The sequence below is a fragment of the Stegastes partitus genome, unplaced genomic scaffold (genome assembly GCF_000690725.1).
Source record: "Stegastes partitus isolate 25-593 unplaced genomic scaffold, Stegastes_partitus-1.0.2 Scaffold218, whole genome shotgun sequence".
In the NCBI taxonomy this organism is placed as follows: Eukaryota; Metazoa; Chordata; class Actinopteri; family Pomacentridae; genus Stegastes; species Stegastes partitus.
In genome coordinates, this window is record NW_007577949.1 from 216,484 (window position 1) to 239,009 (window position 22,526).

The following is a 22,526-nucleotide window of genomic DNA, read 5'->3' on the forward strand; positions in this document are numbered from 1 at the left end:
CCTGTAGGAGAAGACTGAGTCTGAGACATAGGGAGCCCCCCACCCCAACCCTTTTTTTGGCCCTAGCTGGCATTGGAATGGACTTGTAGGCAGGAAAAGAGAATCTGGGGGGAAAACTAATGATGAAAAAGTCTACTCTATCCCTGTGTCTTCATTAAATACATGGAAAGAACGAGAGAGGCACATCTGGATTCAATCCGCGTCCCTTTGATGGCATCAAGTGTTCTTTTCCCAGATCAGGGGGCTGGAAGCTATGGGATGTCTATGGCAGCTCGGAGCAGAGAGTTGACTCCTGCCATATGAACACATGACCCTCCCAAAACTTACCCCCCACCCACCCACCCACATCCAGCTCCAGCCTTCTTTCATTCCTTCATCATGGAGATCTCTAAACCAAATAACCTACAGTTCAGTACCAACTCTGAGGAAGGAGTCCATTCACTTCAGTTTTGCGATAGCCTGCTTACATTACAGATGGAAATATTTGACTTTTTACTCCACTTCATTTTTCTGTCGGCTGGGGTTGCTGATTATTTTACACATTCAGAAAAAGGTCCTAAAACATGTCACAAAGCATTTTAAAGCGACCTAAAGAAGAGGGTCCCAGAGGCTTGTGTTAAATAAATCCCACACAACTTATGCCTTGTTTTTGTTTGTAACAACTTAACTAAAGAGCTATTTTTCTTTTCAAATGTGTCTATTCTGAATCATTTTAAGGGCCTATAGTTGTACATGTATCCAAAACTTCATTTAAAAAAAAAAATCAGGCAAATATATTTTACTGTGATGGTGACCCCTTAGATTCTTCTTGGGACTCCTGGAGGACCACTGTCTCAGAAAAGTTACTCTTTCAGTATTTGTGTTTCTCCTTTTTTCTCATCTTAAACTGATTTGAACATTAAAAATCTCCCCAAATGTTTGGTGGACTTCATGGTATTTCCGTTATATATACAACATTAGGGATTTTCAGTGTCATAACACTCTGAAAAAGAATAATGTTCATACTCTCTCAGTTTTCCTTCCATTACCTGCCAACAAAGTTGGGGCTGTTTTAGGCCATCAATTCAGAGTTCAGTTGATGGAGCTGACAGGCCTGATGCTCCTCCAGATCTGATTGGCCAAGACACTGTAAAGTACGTGAGAATCACAAACATGTCTAGTATGAGCTGTGTGGGTCTGTTAACAAACTACTGACACGTCATTATAAGACTGTAAAATCAGTGGATGACGGTCAGATGAAAGTTGGTCGGCTGACAAATGGAAGGTGGAAAGTCTGATGCCTAAAGTGTCCTTTAGTAGTAAGTTACATTTAAAACAAGTTAATTGTGTGATTACCAAGCCCCTCAGAAGATGGTGTCAAACAGCAGCCTGCTAAACTCAGTCACAGGTTTACCAGCAGTGAACCACTTGATCCAAGTTAGTCCATAACAGGAGGCAAAATTCTGTAAGAATAATACTGAAAAATTTGAATTGTGAGAAACCGCCTGAACTACATTTTACATTTACATTCAAAAGAATGTATTCAGCCTCACGTTTTCTCTATAATTTGGTGTTGAAGCGTCTCTCTGCTGCCCTGACAACTCAGCCTGCATTCAGGCAGACAGCTCTGTGGATAGACTGGCACTGGTTATGGTTGATTTAATTGGTGGCAGACCGCAAGACATTTAGAGTGGGTTTATCAACACACAAACAGTGATAACAACCGTGTGTCTGCCTCCAAACTCTGCTGCGCCCACTCGTGTGAGTCCTTCTGATGTTTGCCAGCCAGGAGCACAACAGCGGACCAAGCCGGGGTCGCTGATGATGTTTCTGCTGAAGGGAGAGGAAGAGGAAGGAGGTGAGAGAGGGTTTAGAGGGGTGGCAGCTCGTGGTGGGGGCCTGTGAAGCGTCAGACACAGCATAAAGGCATATTGCCACGTAATTACGGGGCTCTTATTAAGGGTGTGTTAGAGTGTGTGTCTACCCTCGCAGGGGCCGCAAAGTTTCATTTGAGAGAGAGAGAGAGAGAGAGAGAGAGAGAGAGAGAGAGAGAGAGAGAGAGAGAGCGACTATGGGGTCTGTAGCCTGGAGGCGCGGCGGTACCGTTGTGCCTCCCCGCGCCTCAGCAAGCTGTGCGCACACTCGAAGATTTGCGCATCTGGTCGTCATCAGCAGAAGCAGCAGCAGCAGCTTTTCATGCTCAGATGTGACTCAACCGGAGTGAGAACAGAGCTTCTTCTTCTTGTATGCCTTCTTAGAAATACTCATTTGAAAGTCGCTCTTTGGCCGCAGGACAAACACAGACTAATGTTTCTCTGGTCTGACGCGCACCGCTGGATGGATTGGCTGTAACGGGCTCGACTGGGGAAAAGCAGAAAACTTTAAGTTTGTTTGAGCCGTCTGCGGCTGATGTGGATGTGAACAGATCTGCCTCTCGCTCGGAAAACCCGAGGTTCTATCTGGCGGTTTTCTGGAGACGCGGCTTGTGCGTTCTGCATGCACGGATCTACTTGGCTCGCTTGTGATCCTTTCCTTTCTTTTTATTACCACTCCGTTTTTTCCGCCGTACCCCAGTTGCGTCATGACTTCTAGCTATGCACATGTAATGGACAGGCAAGCTACGATATCAAACCGCCTGGAGAGTCCGATCACGTCGAACCTGGACAACCTGCAAGCCAAAAAAAACTTCTCGGTCAGCCACCTGTTGGATCTAGAAGAGGCAGGGGAAATGGTTGGCAGCCACGCAGACGAGAGCGTCGGGGAGGCGGGGAGGAATATGCTGGAGTCTCCGGGGCTAACCAGCGGGAGCGACACGACCCAGCAGGAGAGTAAGTGAAAGGCAGATTGGAAAGAGGCTGAACACGGGATGGGACGAAGCAAAAGAGATCAGAAACAACTTTTAAAATCTTTTTCATTTAAAAAAAATAAAAAATAAAAAATAAAAATTCCTCCCTCATGTGTTTGTAGAACCTCTGTGGATGAGCCACGCGTTACCAGGCGTAGGGAACATCACATTCCACACAAATGTAATTCTAATGACAAGCTGAAAACTAAACTCGTTTGTTTTCACTGTGTCCCGGCGTGTGACGGTGCAACGCGCATGAATGGAGCAGCGCGCATGGAACGAATCCTTTAGTGAGTTTTGGCAATGCATCATCCCTGACGGCCTCCCGCTCAAAACGGCCATTAATTTACCATTAACACTTTGATGTCGGTGAGGTATGGTGATGTTGGTGGACATGGTCAGCGAAGTAACCTTATGACTCTAACTCAGGGCTCATAAATCTCTTTCTCATGACTGTTGACCCAAATAAGGTCAGATTTTTATTAATTTTTTTATTTTTTATTTTATTTTATTTTGATCGTCCAGGTTTTGATCTTTTTATTATAGAGAAAACGATTGATTAAAAATGGAAAACTTATTTTCTTAAATACTTAGAGTGAGTGTCAGGATAAACGCGCCAAGTCTGTGATCGTTTGGGGAATGTTTTTCGGATGGTTAAAAAACAATCTTTTCGAACTATTACTCTTTACTTCCTGTGTGCGCAGACATGAAGCTGTCTGTCGCGTTTGGTGACTTTAGAGGCGGCTGCTACTCGCTGGCCGAAAATCCTATCTGAAATTCAGGGAGATTCTATTATTTAGCTTTTTGTGTAGTTTTCTGTGCCGTTGCGTGCATGGAATCGACTACAAGTTGGATAAATCCCCGTGAAAGCGCAGAGAGCGGTTGCTCTCCGGCGCACCCTTGAGAGAGTAAATAAACGCTCCCTCCTTCCTTCTGCTCTGCACAGAGGACCGTTTGCTGAAGTTAACTGAAAGCTTATAGTCTTTAATGAGTGTTATTGTTATTTTTAAGGCTAAAAATCGAAGCGGCGACTGTGAGAAATATGCAGGAGGAAGTGGCGGGTCGCGCCGTTAATTCACGCTTATTTTCGGCCTGTCAAGCCCTTTCACAATACCGGAGCCCAATCATTTGTCATAATTACCGCGCGTGTCCTCGTTCCGATAATTAAGGAGTCAAATAACAACATCTGATCGGATTTAATTTTGTGGAAATACGACTTTTACATACGCCAGATAAAATGAATCGGTCACATTTAGAAAACACATTTTGGTCTGATCAGTGAAAACGTGTTTCTTGTTATTCGGGGTTGCGTGTTGTTGAGGGAAGCTGCCATTATTCTACAGGCTCCGATTTACACAAGATCCACAGGAATTATGCCATGTTTTGGATGTCATTATACGATTTTTTCCCCATTTAGTGACAGAAACTTGAAGGCAACAGTTCATCGACACATTTTGGGTCATTTTCAGCTCAAAGTATTTTACAAATCTCCATCATGTTACACAAAAATCTTCTACTGGCTCCGGAGTCCATAAAATAACATTTCATTATAAAACAGCAAAATGAACACGTTTTCCTGTTTTATTATTATAACCAATTGCTTTTGGCAGGGCATGTAATTGAGTCCACTGATAGCTGCTAATGAGATCAGTCACAGGCGTTGATCACACAGCAGGATGGTGATGCTGATGCTGCTGCTGATGATGATGATGACGACGATGATGATGATGGGGATGAGAACAGCTTGGATTTGCTGTTTTAAACATCAGCGACTTCCGGGTCAAAAGCTCCGCACACAGCCAAGACAAAAACAGCGTTTTGGGGAAAACGATCGTTCTCTTTGAATTGTGTTGAGAAGTTTGTGCTCGCTTTAAATACAGCTCAGAATGAAAATATGATCCAGAAAAGAGATGAAGCTCACTCAAAGTCAGTCTGGTGTTATTACAGCAGAAGCTATTTTAAATTATTTTAAATGTAGCTTTACTAAAAAATAAATTAGGATGTTTAATGCACTAGTTTCCTTCAGTCACACCTACCATGTCACCTGCTTCGTGCTAAATAGTAAAAAATAAAAGGAACAATTTTAAAACAGCCTCTACAATTCATCCAGTGGACTACTTTTATTTTATTTATTTATTTATTTGTAATATCTAATCAACCAAACTATCAAACACTGGCCTTTTTGGGGGATGACTTTCTTCTTAAAGTGGCATTCAGCGGCCTAACTGTGCAGCTGAGCAGCGTGAGGAGAACCCTGTGCTGGCGGTGGGCTGCTCGGAGCGTCCCGCGGCGCTGCTCCGGGCCGCCCGCCGTCACTCACCGTCCACCGGCCTTAAGAACCTGCAGCCCGCTACTCGGCTGCTGACTTGGGGGACTGTGCGCGGATGCTGTTTAGCCATTTGCGGCTGCCGTTTGCGTTTATAGCCACAGTTTACTGCAATTCGGTAAGTTTTTTTTCTTGTCAATTTACCAAGTGTGGAGCCCAAAGCTACAGAGCTGCTGCTCTGATCCGCAACAAACTAAAGACGGAAAATAAGAGACAGTGGAGAGAAAAATGAATACGGTTAAATGTAAAATGTCAAGTTTATTTTCAGCCAAAAGGCCACATGTCACCAAAGTCACCATACCTCATTGAATTACACAGAGCCTTTCCTAAACCACTTGTAAAGTTCGCTGCCTGCTGAGTCCGTCCTTTGCTTTGCAGATTGACATTGTCCTTGCGAGACATATTCTGAATAAATAGAAACGACTGTGCATTTTTTGAGTTTAATCTACTGGTTTTCAAACCCAGGGGACCAGGCCCCCACAAATGGGTTTGAAGCTAAATCTGAGCGGTCACATGATGATTAACTCAAGTATGAAGAAGAAAAACAAGAAGTTTTCTGATTTTCAAAAAGATGTAATATACAAAACAAAGAGGGGAAAAAACAAATAAATATAAATATATATAAAGAGAAAAGAAAGGAAAAATACTTTGTTTTACTTGTGAAATACTTTTCTAGGGGTCTACAAAATACTCAGACGAGACAAAATACTCACTTTCCAATTGAACTCACGGCTTAAATGGTGGCTTGTGGTTTCATTGTAATTAAGGGTCTAAGGCCAAAGAGATTGTGAGGCAGCTTTTATAAACTCCTCCTCAGTATATTGGTGTACACCTGAGAAAAGCTGGAGTCCAAACAGATCTACAAATTATTGGCTGCAAGAAACCAAAATCTATCCGTCTGTGTCTAAGTACATTGGCCTGTTGATACCTTTAAGTATCATTTCAAATGCAAGACTTCTTCCTTCTTATGTTAAAATATGAAAAAAATACTCAGTTTAAAGTTATAAACATTATTTGTATTCCTGGTCTACCACGGTTACATGTGATTTACACATGGCAACAAACAAAAAAACAAACAAACGGATTATTAAATGACAAAGTGTGTGTTGTGTGTGTGGAGAAATTATATCTATAGTAAGAGTAATGCCATAAAAGTTATCACATCACCCTTTGTCTCATGTCAATTTTCTAATTCTAAAAAAGGGGAAACTTGCTCCAAAAACATTTTAAAATCACACACAGCTTAGCCTAATTGACTATTAAACACAAAAGTTATCACTGGATAGTTAAATAAAAAATATTTATACTCAAGCGGAAATTAAAGAGAAAAACTGAAATAGTTTTTCACCTGAAAATAACTACGTAACTCTGAATTTAGTGAATTTCTTATACCTGCTAATGTTCCATCTTTTCAATCAGATTCTCCTTAATTTTTATCCTCATGTTGAGATGTTCACACTTGCCATATATGCAAAACATTCACTACCAGCATTTTTTATTTGCCAATTTCATTGACACCTACACACACACACACACACACACACACAAACACACACAGTAATTTTAGTCAGCCATATCAGTAATTATTTCCAATCGATCACTTCAGTAAAAACATTTTGACATTAAACTGATTTAATTATCTCCAGCACCCCACAGTTATACTTGTACTAGGCCTGTAGTAAGTATTTTTAATGTTCCTGATCGCCAGCATTATAAAATGCAAAATAAATAACACAAAATGGAGAAAACAAAGACAAAAATACTACTTGAATACATAGATTCATAATTTTAGGCGGTTTACACTGGTGTCAGTATTGTCCTGTAGTCAGTGAGCAACAGTGTTAACATCCTTCTGTGTGTGTCGAAAATGTCAACAAGTCACTGTGTCATCAGCTTGCAACAACAGTTTCTGAAAAAGTAATAATACATAAGAGGACATAAGGTTTATACCCAACAAAAGACACGTTTAGTCAAAGATAGTCAGAGAAACTGTAGCTGGGAACAAAGTGTAATATTTAGTTGTGAACTGAGTGAAGTTTCCCAAAGTGTAAAAAGTCGAACACAGAGATGTGTGTGTGTGTGTGTGTGTGTGTGTGTGTGTGTGTGTGTGTGTGTGTGTAGCTGCAGGTTGTGTGGATAGAATTAGGCGGGGACCTTTATTCTGTGTGAAAGTGTTATTTTGTGGTCTTGTTGTACAGCCACAAGGCAGCTACACTAATTGTACCCTGCAGGAATATTCAGCCTGAACACAGAGCTGAAAGGTGCTCGTTTCAAAATGGTTTATATACACTCTGCCAAAGAACAGAGTTTGTTTTCTTGTTTGTTTGTGTGTCTGTTAGCTGGGATTTAATTAGGAAAAGGGCCAAGTAATTATTTTTGGCTACATTTAGGCGTTTTTAAAGGATCTTCAGAGATCAGTTCACTGAAGTTATAGATGTCTACATATAGATATTTTCTCGTCGGGTAAATGTCGTTTGTTTTGTTGGTGGCACTTAATAAATGAAGAGCAGAAGCAGGCAGTGGAGAGTCAATGATCCACAGGAGGCAGTGTCAGCAGGTAGGGACTCAACATGAAAACTCTGTCTCCAGAAAATACATGTGGACAGACTACAATAAACTGTTCTGTCACTGACGAGGCTGGAGGAAGACTCCCCGTCCGAGACAGCCTTCACGGCGGAGGGAGGACGGAGGCCACAGCTTCAAGGAAATCGTTAGGAACCGTTCTTCTCGATTTAAATTCGGGTTTTACATGGTTTTCACCCACTGCTGGATTATGACAGACAGTAAAACCCCTGGTACGGTTTAGAAGGAATCCGGCTTTGGTTAACATTTTCAGAACGATAAGCTGAAGCTTGGTCAAGTTCAGCCACTAAAACTGTCTGGTCCTGTTGAGCAAAGTAGCTTGGACTGGGTCACACTCACAGCATGTCCACAGTTTGTCCTTATTCTGGGTCCCGCCCGGTCCAGTCCAGGATTAGTTAGCTGAAGGGGAGCGACGATCGGAAGGTCGGAGCAGGACGGAGGATGATCAGAAACACGGAGCTAAGAATGCAGCGTAGCGGTACAGGAGGATGGTTTCTGGGACAGGGCTGCACATGGCTCCTCTTATACTGGTGCTGTGAAGTGAGCTGAGTCTGTCCCTGCAGCCTACAGCTCGACTAGTGCCAGTGTGTGTTTCTAGTCTTCAGTCAGTGTCATGTCGTTGCCAGCAGACAGGACATGCAGGGATGAAGAGGCGAACATGCAGCTGATGTTTCGGGTGAACTCCACAGCCTGCTCATACTCTGTGGGTTTGGTTTGTTTTCTGATTTCTGCCATCTGCTGCAGTCACTACCTGCAGGTAGCTGCCATCGGGCCAGAAGTCAGCCAGCACTGTTTAAATGCCGGCACTTGTTGCCGGAACATGGACCGAAAGAGAAAAGCTGCAGGCGGCGTTCCGGAGAAGGTCCGCACAAAGAAAAAGGCTTTTCAAGTGTGCTGAGCTCTAGCTGCTGGATGTAAGCAGTGATGATGAGGAACCAGTCAGTGTTTCACTGAGTCCTGCTGCAGCTTTAACCATTTCCAAGGTTTAACTGTCAGACTCAGAGCACAAACATTTAGAGAAGTTGTCTCGTGTTTAAAGTGGTTGTAAACTTTAACCGTAAATGGATGATAATACAAAACATGAAAATGTAATTATTTTCTGATAAACTAGTCATCAATTCACTTTGACATTATAGCCTACAAGACAAATAATATTTCTTAGTCAGCTAGGTAATAAAAATGACTTGTAAAAAACTAACCAACAGGTGAACATGGCCCTGAAGAAGAAAGGGAAAGGATGGAGGAGGAAGGCCAGGAACCAGATCCAGTTAGAGCTGCTCTACTGAATGTTACTGTGACTGTGAAGTAAATTAGAGCACAATACATCATTCACATGGTCAGCCTGAACTTCATTCATGTTATTTATTGATGCGTTACAAAAGCAGAATAATTGGCAACTGTGTTGCTATAATTTAAATACTTGTGATAATTCAGGCCTTAGGTGTCTGGTGATCACTGCATTAATTCAGCTTGAAATTTTTGCTTTGTGTATACATGACATAGAGGAGAAAACCTTGCAAAATTGCGTTCATTATTTTACGTTTTAGCCTGACACAAACCGTAAAAATGGATAGATTGGGTTTTTAAATTAAGGATTCTTTGATTGACAAATGTGTTGTGTCACTTTGAATTTGGTGTATGAAACTGGAAACAGTAATGCTGTAGTTTATATGGGACAGCCGTCACTGTGTATATTTCAATACAGATTCAAGTCTAGATTTTACTTGGTGCAGTTGTAGCCCAAGTGGGAGAGCAGGTTAGCTATTGTTTGTAAAGGTTAAGTTGTTGAGTAAGAATATCAAACTTCTCATTGTCTGTGTGCATGCATGTGAAAAAATGCTGTTGCATTGGATGAAAGCATCTGCCGACTGAATGTATCGTCTTACTGCGCCATTCAGATGCATATAAACTTAACCCTAATAATGAATCACCATTTTTCAAATGCAGTCTAAGTAATCAATGTGCCACAGTGTTATTTGTCACTTTGTCAGGTCTGCAGATTTGTAAACTGTTGATTCAGTTGACCCATATTTATTCATTTTTATTTACCTTTATTTAACCACGTAGGTCAATTGAGAACCAATTCTCATTTATATACTTCATTAGACATACAAATGTTACTTGGATTATGTATCTTCTCATAGCCTGTAGGAGCAGCAGTTGTTTTCAAATGTAGAGAGATCTATATTATTAAGATCTGATGTGTTGTGACACATGCTTTAAACTCATTATTTCTTTTGTTTGTCCCCCTCCGAAGAAAAAAGTGTATCTGAAAACATACACTCTGCTTTGTCTGATAAGGGTTCTTTCTCTTTCCTCTGCCGGCAGATGAGCAGATGAACACAGAGGAAAAGAAAAAGAGGAAGCAGCGCAGGAACAGGACCACATTCAACAGCAGCCAGCTTCAGGCTCTGGAGAGAGTGTTTGAGAGGACACACTACCCTGATGCCTTCGTCAGAGAGGACCTGGCTCGCCGGGTCAACCTCACCGAAGCCAGAGTCCAGGTATGAACAGGGACTCCATGACAGAAAAAGAAATCCCTTCTTCCTCCAATGGCATGTTTCCTTGTTCCCCTCAGGTTCTCTCTGCACAATCCTTCTAATCATTCTATTTGCCACATTCAGAGACTTTTATTTTCTTCCTCCCTTAAAAAAGAGCACTTTTTTTTCAGAGACTTTTATTTTCTTCCTCCCTTAAAAAAGAGCACTTTTTTGTGATTACTTCACCTGTGATGGTTTTTCATCAGTAGCAGTAACTTTTCAGACATATTGACCCTTATATTACCAGAGAATAAGCAAAACATTTCACTAGATCGCAAGGCTGGCACAGCCATGTCGCACGGACAGGCCTGTGGGCGTTACACAGTGAACCATTTTTACTGTACGGAGACACAAACAAAAAGATTGCTATAAACGCACAGACACAGAATTGTGTTGCATTACACAGTGCATCAAAAGTGATTCTGGAAGTTTTGGTAACACTGTAGTACACTTTACAGAGCGCTCATATGTTAAAATTGAAATGATTACTTTAGTATAAATTTATAAGGTCTTCACCTTACTATGTTAAGTGCTGTGACATGACATGCGTTGTGAACTGGACTATATAAATTAAATTGAACTGAACCGAACTGAATTAATAATTACCAGAGAGGAGGAGAGCAGAGTTTTTTTTTGTTCTTTTTTTTAAAAAAATCGGAAGGACATGGTCATGCAAAGAGCAGGGTGCCCAGTTTCCCTACAGCTTCAAATCATCTGAAAGGTTTTAGATTTATTCATAATCCTAATAAGTGGTTGAAAGTCATTAACATATTTAGATTTAATAATAAGCACTTTAGACTGATGACAACTTTTCAGCACTTTACAGACATCTCCGATCATACTTGCACGATCTTTTAAATAGTGACTGATATTTTAGGGCCTGTGAACAGTTTGCAAGAACTCCCCAGTGGACTGGGTTTGATGAGAAAAGTGGATGTAATGACGTCTAATTTCCTCAGAGGTTTACAGATAAGTGATAAACTACAAGCGTGTGCAACACATGAGGTCAGCAGCAGAGCGTCTGTAATTGGTAAATGAATGATGTCACACACCAAGACATAATCTGCCAATCAACACACAATATAAATTTCTTTTTTTTCTAGCAATTAATATTTTTCTGTAATGAATGTTTGTCAAAGTGACAGCTGTAATTGCAGGTGAAGGTTGAGTTTCAGAAGGGAGGGATATGGGACACAATGAAGTCATGGCTTCATTCACACACACACACACACACACACACACACACACACACACACACACACATACACACACGTATATACATACGGTTATGTTTACCTAGCAAATTACATATCCTAACAGAGTGTACCCCAAACAGGATAAATATGAAGTCGAATAAGTCCAAATAAGTCTAAAGAGAAAAGAAGAAAAAGAATTAGAAAGGCTATGTTCATTTCTTTTAAATATATACATATCTATTTTTGCTTTTATTTATCAGAGCAGTGGAGAGAGACAGGAAAGGGGGGAGAAGAGTGGGAGAGACCTGCAGCAATCGGCCGTGGTCGGGAGTCGATCCCACTGTGTCGGGGCCTGTAGCCCTTGTTTGTGGGTCGCCGTCTTATCCAGCTGTGCTACCTGGGCGCCTGGCGATGTCAAATTCTATATTGTTACTGCACTAACTCAGCTGAAATTTAAGTTCAAGTTCACTGTCCACCAAGTGGATAGAGTGAAAACGTACTTATATCTTTCAACATAAAAAACTAAAAATGAATAAATAATTACAGCAATTACACCAATAAATACAGCATGCAAAGACGAAAGTAAAAATATATTTTTAGTTATCAAAAATCAATTCTTCCATCATGAACGCTGTCCTTTAGTGCCTTGACTGATATTTAGTTTACATATTGAAATGCCTCATTGTTAGAATATCCCAGAGGTTCAGCCACGTATCTATATATATATATTTGTGTGTGTGTGTGTGTGTGTGTGTTTATATGTATATATGTAAATATCCTCGTTTGATTCCTTTTAGTCCATTTCTCTAATCCCTCCATACATTCCCTGTCTTCACTGTTACTTGCAGAAATGAAGGCTACAGAAAAAAAGAACTTCCCTAATATATAGCACATAGCAAATACAATTTTTTGAAAACGTGAAGTGGGTAACAGCTCACTTTAATTCTCTTTTAAATTGCAAAACACTTGTCTAGGTAATTAGAAATGCACTTGGTGAAGGATAATTCTTGTGAGTGTGATCCTTCTCTGTCACTGTAGTTCACACACAAATGGACATTTTTTTAAACAGGGTGTTTCCTCCTTTGTCTTAAAGGAGACCATTTAAGGTGCTTTTACGAGGCACTCAAACTGCAACTGCAAAGCTGTAATTGTGTGGAGCGAAACTTACATTTGATAAGCGTGGAAGATATGTACCTTTGTCCTCAGTGAAATACATACTATTGACTTTAGTGAATAAATTTAACTCTCTCCTTAAAAACAACTCAAGAAAAGTTCATACAATTTAAAAGCGCACAGCCCTGGCTTGCACCCAGTAATCATTTAACTTATGATAGAAATAATAATTAAACATCTCCAGTGTATTTCTTGAAGATGTAAATGTATACATAATGTGTTTGAAATGTACTCTCTTTAAACAACACAATGAAAGTATTTGTTCTGTGGGTAGAGTGAGAGTTAAAGAGGAAATAGTGATGTTGGAGCGAGAGAAGCGGCACATCTGTGATTAATGTGTAGCAAAGAGCGATGCAGAAATCCTTTGATAAAAGAGACTTTGGGCTCATTCCTGAGGCCGTGCGTCAGTGAACAGCGAGCCCCTGTGAAGGCACACAGCTTCTAATAATGGATTTAATTTCACAGCAAGGAACGACATTAGCACCCTTCAAGTCATCATCATCTGTTTAGGAAGGTGGGTGGGGGATGAGTCCTTGGTGCTGGATGAGGTTAATTGTAGATGAAGGGAATGCGGGTGTGTGGAATTGTGTGGGGGTGCAGGCAGGGTGATTTTATGGCACAAGTTTTGAGACAGCTCTTTTTGTATGATTTCTTTAGACCATACTCTTACATTTAACTGTATAAAGAAACCTGGTTACAGCGTAGGACAAAAGTCTCAGATCCAAACCAAAATGAAACCAGAAATTGTGGCACATCATACAACATTTGACTGCCAAGGTATGCTTTATTTGAGCCTTTACACCAAGTCGAAACAGAGCTGTTAAATCTTAGGAATGGACAAATCACACAGATTTTTGGATTCGCAGCCAACAAAACCAGGCCACATTACTAATTTTCATACAGATATTAATATCATACATTCCATCATGTGTTATGCTTTAAGAAATTAATGAATCATTTACATTCTGCCGGTGCAGCGTTTTTTTATATAGTCTATTACTTAAGGGACAGTAACTACTATGCATATACACAGCAGTCACAAAGAATATAGAAAGAGTGTTTGTGTGTCCAAAACATGTTTCTCAGTGAGAAAGATAAGTTTTTTTTTGGTGACAATTAAATCCACAGACTGTAATAAAAGTATTGTTTAAGCTATACAGTGCTATCCAATTGATACTCAAAACAATTACTATTTATAGTTGTGGTCTGTAAATCATATGTCTTACAAAGAAAGCTAGATCAGGTTTGATTATTGATCATTTTGATATTTTTCAATCAATTTGTCAGAGAACTTCATCCAAACTGAAAATGCTAAGTAATTGTAAAAAAATAAATTATGCATATTGTTACTGAAAAAAAACTTTTTTTTTGGAAGATGGTGACAGAGACAGACAACCACGCATGCTCACACACACACACATCTGAACAATTTAAAATGAGCAATTAACCTTCCATACATGTCTGAACTGTGGGAGAAAGCTGGAGGACATAGAGGAAACCCACACAGGCACAGGGCGAGCATGCAAACTCCCCACAGAAAGACCCCAGCTGACCAGAACACAAAAAATGAAAACAGTAATTAATACTTAATAGGTGATGCCTATTGTTATACATAAAACTTTTCTTTGAAGGTTATTGAAATATATACCCTCCAAATACTAAAGCCTGGGGGCCCCCACTTTATCCTACAGTCCAAAGACATCCATCCATCCATCCATCCATTATCTATACACCACATAATCCTCATTAGGGTTACGGGGGGCTGGAGTCTATCCCAGCTGACTTAGGGCGAAGGCAGGGGACACCCTGGACAGATCACCAGTCTATCACAGGGCTACACAGAGAGACAAACAACCAAGCACACTCACATTCGCACCTACGGACAATTTAGAATCACCGATTAACCTCAACATGTTTTTGGACTGTGGGAGGAAGCCGGAGAACCCGGAGAGAACCCACGCTGCACGGGGAGAACATGCAAACTCCACACAGAAAAAGTATCCCAGTGTCCTCACCAAAGACATGCTGAGGTTAACTAGTGATTGTAAATTGTCCGTAGGTGTGAATGCGAGTGTGATGGTTGTCTCTCTGTGTGGCCCTGTGATAGACTGGTGACCTGTCCAGGTGAACCTGCCTTCACCCTGAGTCAGCTGGGATAGACTCCAGCCTTCCGCCACCCTACAGAGGATAAAACTGTATATAGAAAATGGATGGATGGAGAAAAAAATGATAACAAAACAAAATCGAGGACTTACTTCAAATTGTGTCACAATGTTGGAGCACATCTAACATTTATAGCTTTTCTTTCACCTGTTAGTACTAGGTTTTTTGTTTTTTTGTTTTTTTGTTTTTTTTACTCCTTATACAGTTTAAAAACGTTTGTTATGTTTATGGCAGTGTCATTTCAACAAATGTAACTATATGTGTTATGCACTATTTCAGACAAATGTAATGACTCTAAACCAGGTTTGAATACACAGTATGGGGACTGTAAAGGTGGTGCCTTCCACAGTGCTGAAGAGGTTGAAAATGAGCTAAAAAAGGTAACAATTTACTCATTATGTTCTTTGTCATTCCAGGTTTGGTTTCAGAACAGGAGAGCTAAGTTCCGCAGGAATGAGAGAGCCATGCTGGCCAGCAAAAATGCCTCACTCCTCAAATCTTACTCAGGAGATGTGACAGCGGTGGAGCAGCCTATTGTCCCTCGGCCTGCACCACGCCCGAATGATTACCTGTCTTGGGGAAGTGCTGCCCCCTACAGGTAGAGTGACCTCTGATTAGCTTAGCTGACATCGCTAAATAAGGTGACATCCACATTACATCCACACTCTACACTGCTTCTGTACTAACAAATCGAAGTGCTCCTGTCTTTACACCGATGGTCTGTAGTGGGAGAAGAAAACAAATCCTTCATTTACACGTATCTAAAAGTACAAAAATACATTGAAACAAAGTCATTACATTTTCAGTGTTTGTATGTCAATATCAACATTGTTATGTTCATACCTGCGTAACAATAGACAACAAAAGAAAAGTATAAAACCAAAAATGTTAAGCAACAGAAAAAATAAGGAAAGAAAAAAAAAAGTGACTTACGGAAAGAAAGAAGAAAAAAAACTAAAAAAAAAAAAAAGAGAGAGAGAAAAGAAAAGGCACAAAGAAAGGAAAGAATAAAGGATAAAAGGAAGAGGGTTGAAAAGAAAAACTAAAACAAGACATGTCAAGAAACAAAGACAGACAGAATAAAGGAAAGCAGAAAGGCAAAGAAAAAAGAAGAGGGCAGCAAAGAAGGGAGACAAAATGATATTGGTCTAAATTTTTAAACTTTCCTCATCTAGAAAGTGAAATCAGAAGCTGTGAAGGAACCACTGCAGTTAAATAAGCACAGTGGAGAAAAAAGACTATAAAAATGATAATACTCACTGCTCTGATGCTACTGCAGTACTGTGGTTCCTTACATTGTACTATCCAGCTGAAAAAACACAAAATGGTACCACAGTAACCACGTGTTAACACCACTGTAGCATCTCTCCCTCACACACACACACATACACACACACACACACACACACACACACACACACACACACACTGCTGTCTGTTATTGTTTCATTTCCTACTCCTCTTCTACCTGTACATACTCCTCATAGTTCTCCTGAAAGTCTTCATCTTCTCTGATCCACCGGAACTCAAACTGACTAAGAGCTCTCATATATAATGCTTCATTCATTTAGATTTGATTTATACACAGTCAGCACTGCCTTGTGCACATAGGACACTAAAATGATGTTGTGTTTTTGCTTGTCAACAAATTGAATGTGCACAGTCAGTATTGTGTCTATCCAAAGCCTGATCTTATTCCTCAGTGCTGTAGAGCGCCACTGTTGTCCCAAAATTGAATAAAAACAAGCCAAATTGTTCCAATATTACAATGTCCACATACACTATGGTTTATTCTGCCTAATATACTATACTATATACTGCCTACTCCAGTGTATTTATTAAAGATTAACTAGGCCATCTGTTTTAGTAATTATCCAGCTATTGAAATGTATATATATATATATATATATATATATATATATAGACACACACAACACCAATGCTTTTGTGTGGCACACACAGGGTAAAAATGTCACAAAGCGTTAAGAGACAGACTAACACAGAGCTGGTTTTAATTGTTAACACTCAGGCAAACATGCAATAAAAATCTTTTTAAAATGTGGATTCACTTTTTATTGCTTTCACAATTTACATTGTAATTTAAAGTCAGACTCCAGGCCACATTATCTACATTTACAGTACAGAATAATCACTGCTGTAAAATGACCTCATTTTATGTTGTTTAGTGTAAGTTGCAGTTTTCTTTTATGACCTTTGTAGAAATCACTGAAGCATGCTGTATTTGGATACAGCATAGTTACTATTTCACATCAACATTTTCTAATGACATTTTATTTTAAAATTCAGCAATTATGATGATTAATACCGCACATGATAACTTGATCCATTTGTGATTTTGTGTGATATATGAGGTTTTATTTCCAAAAATTAGGAATATAATACTTACATTTCTGTACATTAATACTTTGCTGTAAAAATAAAACCAATGTGACCCTAAAATACTTTAATATTTCAGTTAAAGATTGAAATTCCACCTCCATCGCTGTTCCTGACTTCTCTTTTCTGTATCTAAAATCTCTGAACTTTTCCCTCTTTATGTTCTCACGTTGCATTTTAACCATCTTGCCTTGCTCATATCTCACTGCAAACTAATTGTGTTGAATCCAAACACCCCTTTCCTTCCCCCTCTCTCCCATCGCTCCCCTCTGTCAGCAGACAGGTCTAGATCCTGTGACCCTACTGATGAGGTGATAATGTGAAAACAAACCATATTAAATCCACTGTTGACCCCTGTGACCCCTCTCTGCTACACTACACCAGATAATGAACGCTACACAGAGAGACAGCTCTACTGGGCAACATTTTTTGTGACTCTGGTTACATTGGTCATGATTTACAGTAATCCTTCGTTATGAAACTCTGTATAACATGTCAAACCCCATGGCCGTGGCTTAAACTCACTGAGAGCTTTTTGGCCGGAGGCAGAACAGCGGGGGAAATCTTTTGTGAAGCAGGAATAATGCTATGTGCTGCTAACACTTCACTGTATATTATCCTTAAGCTGGTATCCAATGCCGGAGGGGGGGCCAGTGCGAGTGCCACAGAAAATGCTGCCCTCAGAGAACAAGTATGCTTTCACTTTACTCCACCTAGTTCATTTCTTGTTGTCTTTAAAGAAGCATGCACACCACTGTTTTTGCACATCAAGTTCTGCTGATAATAGTAATGTACTGGACGACATATCACACAACAGACATTTGTGTTTAGAACACAAACTTTAAACACAAAATAGTGCATCTAAAGTGCTTTGAAACAGCAAAAGACAGGAGAACGCAGTCAAAATACACAGTACAGGCTCGTACAAACATGGGAACAAGAATGACACTCAGTAGACAGACCTCAGACATTTCTTAGATATAGATTTTTTTCAGATTTTGTTTATAGATGTGCATTTCTCCCCTGATGAATAATTTGAATCTGGAAAGCATCAATGTAGACAAACTGAAGAAGCAAACAAGATGATTGCTCAAATAAAGTACATTTTGCCCGTTTGTAGATTAACTACTGTCATGAATCAAAACCAAAAGCTAATTTGTAACCAGTTATTTATGGTATTTTGGTAGAAAGGAAAAAAACAGGTCAAGAACACACAACGAAGCAAATATTTACAGCACAGGCAGAGATAGATTACTGGGAGGGGGGAAGAAGAAGACTAACAAAAGAAAAATAAACTCTAGGAAGGAAAAAGGGAAGAAAAAAAGAAACTAAATCAACAAACACATACAAGAACAAAAGCAATGCATTAGGATAAAAATTGACATTGTGTTAACTGACCTGTTGAAGATAAATGACTTAAATGGCAGTCTGATAAACATAAATTGTGGAGCACAGACCATGCATTTCATTGCCCTAATCAAAGTTCATTCACTGATGAAACTAATGTTTTTTTCAACCTGACATTTGCTTTAGATTATTAATTAAGCCACCTAAGAACCCTGAGCTCTGTGCATTACAGTAGCAGTAACATAGAAAATATCAGCAAAGGCGGTTCTACAATCTGCATTCCGTTTCTTGCTCATTTTTTTTTCAGACGTGTTATCCCCGTACTGCAATCTCATGATAATCTGGCCCCTATTTCATGTAGTCTGCAAGGGGCAAAAAAATGACTCTGTTTGGGATTCTGCAAGGGCCTAGGGTTCCTAATTCAATGGCTGAATATCTAAGTATCTAAGTTAATTCAATTATAATGTAAGACACTTAAAGCAAAAGTTAACCTAAATGTTTCCATGCCCTGTAAGTACAGTTAATGTGAGTTGAATTAAAATGTGCAAAAACATTGGTTATGTTCCGTTGGGATTTGTTGTTTTCTGAGTGTGCTACCATCAGATTTAGTTCAAAGCTTTTCACGTGATACTTTTTTTTTTTTTTTTTTGCTTCTGTACGTATTTCCACAGCTGTGCCTCATGCTGAGCTTTAGCTTGCTGTCAGACACAGGTGATGTAACCTTTTCCCCTCTTTCCCCCTCCTCTTGTCTCTCAGTGGCATGGCCACCTACCCACCCACCTGCTCCAACCCCAATACGTCCCAGGGAATGAACATGGCCAACAGCATCGCCAACCTGCGGCTCAAAGCCAAGGAATACAGCTTGAACCAGGTGCCCACAGTCAACTGAGAGAAGGAGAGGCTGCGGACTTGCACAGGAGGGGAGGGAACCTCTCTCCTGCTGTACCCCTGCAGACGGACAACGTCTCTGAGATGAACATCAACTCACATAGCCTGGATCATGAAGTCTTCCCTCCTTTGTGGTGCAGCCATGATGGCATACTACTACCACCTACATGCAAAATGTTGGACACCAAATGATGGCAGGATTTTCATCAAGCCTTTCTCCTGAGCATCACTGAACTCTTGTTCATACAAAAAGACATCTAGATTGGATGCTGTAACCAAATATCTGCATAGTTTTACATTTGTGTTTGTGACTGAAAAGGAGGGGGAGTTCCAATCAGACAACTTGTTCTAATGGAGACTCATATATGGAGTACGTGGAACCCCTTTGTCCCGTTTTTCTGTGGTGTCGGACTGAATTACACGCCAAAATTGGAATAATATTCTTTCTTTCTTTTTAAGTCAACAACAAACCACCAAGGACTTCCTCTGACATTTCTTAATTTTTTTAAAGATAGTTTTGTTTTTTTCACATTTCTTTCCATGTTATGCCACTGACAAGCAAACATTTTCAATGCATTTTGATTTTTATGTAATAGTCCAATATAAAGGAAAGGCTAATGTATTTCTGAATCCAAAAACAAGTAGATAATATCCTATGATATCCTTTATTTGTAACAAGAAAAACTTGTATATTAATAAAAAAGCATTTCAAACAATGCCATGGCACAGTGTCCAACTTGACCAGTCTTAGAAAGGAAGAAAAAACAAGTGGTTTCCTCCTTTTGAACCACTTTTCCAGTTTTTCAACTGTTTCCTTAAACAATCACAGAGTGAATCCTAATGGTAGGAAGATTTATTACATAATATAAGAGAAATATGAATACTACAATACAGTCTGACTTAAATCACGCTTCGGAAACTATAAGGAATAAGTATGTTTATTGTTGAGACCATTTGGAAAGCAAAATGATCCTGGACTTCGTTCATGCCCCATAAAAGAGAGATTTACAACCCGAGAACATATTCTCCTTCAGAGAAATCTCAAGCTGTTCCTGCTTTGTGTGTGTTTCTTTTCCTGATTACCACAACCTGAAATTTCCATCTTAAAAACAGAATATTTATGAGCAGGGAAATCCTCTCCTTAATATGGAGGGCCCCTGGGCCTCGTTTAACTCTGTGGTTGTCATGCAAGGTGTTTCTTCTCCGTGGCCCCTCATAACCTTCACTGTCAACAAACACATGTCAACACTCGTCCTCGAACGGCACACACAGGCCGTAAAAGCAGGGCTGAATGAAATTGAAGCTGATGAAGTAGTGTTTCGCTTTTTGCAAGACTTGAAGCTACACATGTATTCACGTGACATGTTCCTAGAAAAAGCTATTTGCAGAGGTTTATTATTTACAAGTCACAAATACCTTAGAAAGGATTAACCCTGATGTGCATCTTTGCCAATCAATTCTCTTCAAAAAGTCTGTCGTTTAAATTTATGCTGACAGTGGCAAACATTACAAAGTTTTAAGTGCTTAATAATTGTTCTTCATTTTTACCAACTTCAGCCTAAAAGCAACACATCTAATATTGGTTATTTCAAGAAAAGAAAAGAAAAGAAAAGAAAAGAAAAGAAAAGAAAAGAAAAGAAAAGAAAAGAAAAGAAAAGAAAAAGTATTTAAACTTTTAGACTTTAAACTTTGCAGGTTTCAAATTCCATATTTAACACTAAATATGTGATAATGTCATTAAATATCAGTGTTGCTTTGTCAGAATCTTTGAAAAACTCTTAGAAGCAGCCTCATTGTTGCTTGAGGAAAGAACTTTTTGTCAAGTCTTAGAAAGGGAGTGAGGTATAAGAACATCATGTAAGCTGTCATCTGTCTGGAAGGAGAGAATTTAATGTTCCCTTTTTTTCTAATAAAAAAGGACTTCAATTTAGACTATACTTTCAAGTGCAGTATTGTCATTTTTAGTAAATAAAGGGCATAAGGAATCTTTGTCTACAGTTGTGTCTTTGTGCTGAGTGAAAGTTAGTCATAAGAAAATGGTGTTCCTTTATGTAACTTTAGGGTTTTTCCTGACATGAAAGTCAGATTTAAAAAGGGATATTTCTGTTTTCTTTTGAGCTGTTTCATTTTCTGCTGTTGGTTCCTGCTCACTGATCCCTGACTGTGGTATGTCCAGTGTCAGACCTCTGTCCCCCTCTCCCCTGCCAGGCGCCCAGTCTCACCTTTCACGGCCAGGGTCTGGGCTAACCTGAAGTGATTCCAGATGTGGAGATCCCTCCTCCCCCCTTCGCCCCTAGGGCCTGGTCAGCCACTCGATCAGGGCTGACAGCGTCCCCTCGGACAGCGTCTCTCCTCGCCTGAGCACATGACAAGGCAGCTCCCCCACTAGCACTTCTCCTCCCTCCTCACCCTCACCCACTCACCCCCGTCTTCAGCAGTACATCTGGAGCTCATTACATAGGAGACAGTGAGAGCGAGGGAGGGGCAGGGAGTCTGTGTGCAGAGTGTGTGTGTGCAAGAGAGCGGGAACGAGAGCATTTCTTAACCCTTCTCCTTTAAAGCATCTATCTTTTTTCTTTTTATCCCCTTGTTTTTTTCTCCTTAACTTTTACTTTATACCCCCCAAACACAACACACACACACACACACACACACACACACACACACGCAAACACACATTGCCTGCAGTGATCTTTGTCCCACTGTCAGTGCCACATGATAACAAATACTTTATTAATGAGTGGTTTTGGAAAAGCGCTCGGCACAAAAAAATAGAAAGTCTTGGAGCGGTCTGAGTGAAATACAGCACAGCTGCTAACAGTGTGTGGTTTGGGTGCACAACCAAAAGAATGTCCTGAGATGTGGAGTTTCCACGCAAAGTCAAGTTGACTGAGAGGTTGCACTGTTTGTGTGATTAAGTCACTTTTATTGCACACTTTTCATAAACACAGATGCAGGCTAGAATACACCCTCTGTTGGATTGTAAAAGAAACATAATTAACTTCAAATCTCAAGGTTAAAGTTGATGACCATATGTACTGCACTTCCATCGCCAACACGTGGTTTCTTTTCTGGTCCTTAGAAACTGA

General features: G+C 40.0%; 1 protein-coding gene across 2 annotated transcripts; it reads left to right on the forward strand.

Annotated features, from left to right (window-relative positions):
• Nucleotides 1-2,112: 2,112 nt before the first annotated feature.
• On the forward strand, nucleotides 2,113-21,422 carry prrx1b (paired related homeobox 1b). Of its 2 annotated transcripts, XM_008280997.1 has the most exons (5): nucleotides 2,113-2,807; nucleotides 10,062-10,237; nucleotides 15,222-15,403; nucleotides 17,828-17,893; nucleotides 19,306-21,422. In XM_008280997.1, the coding sequence occupies exons 1-5, from the start codon at nucleotides 2,561-2,563 to the stop codon at nucleotides 19,436-19,438; spliced, it is 804 nt and encodes a 267-aa protein (XP_008279219.1). In that variant the 5' UTR covers nucleotides 2,113-2,560; the 3' UTR covers nucleotides 19,439-21,422. The 2 variants fall into 2 exon arrangements, with proteins under 2 accessions (XP_008279219.1, XP_008279220.1); XM_008280998.1 differs by lacking the exon at nucleotides 17,828-17,893.
• The last annotated feature ends 1,104 nt before the right edge of the window (nucleotides 21,423-22,526 follow it).

Coding starts and splice junctions, on each gene's coding strand:
- prrx1b (XM_008280997.1), top strand. CDS start 2,561: ATGACTTCTAGCTATGCACATGTAATGGACAGGCAAGCTACGATATCA. Junction 2,808..10,061: donor CGACACGACCCAGCAGGAGA/GTAAGTGAAAGG, acceptor CTCTGCCGGCAG/ATGAGCAGATGAACACAGAG. Junction 17,894..19,305: donor ATGCTGCCCTCAGAGAACAA/GTATGCTTTCAC, acceptor CTTGTCTCTCAG/TGGCATGGCCACCTACCCAC.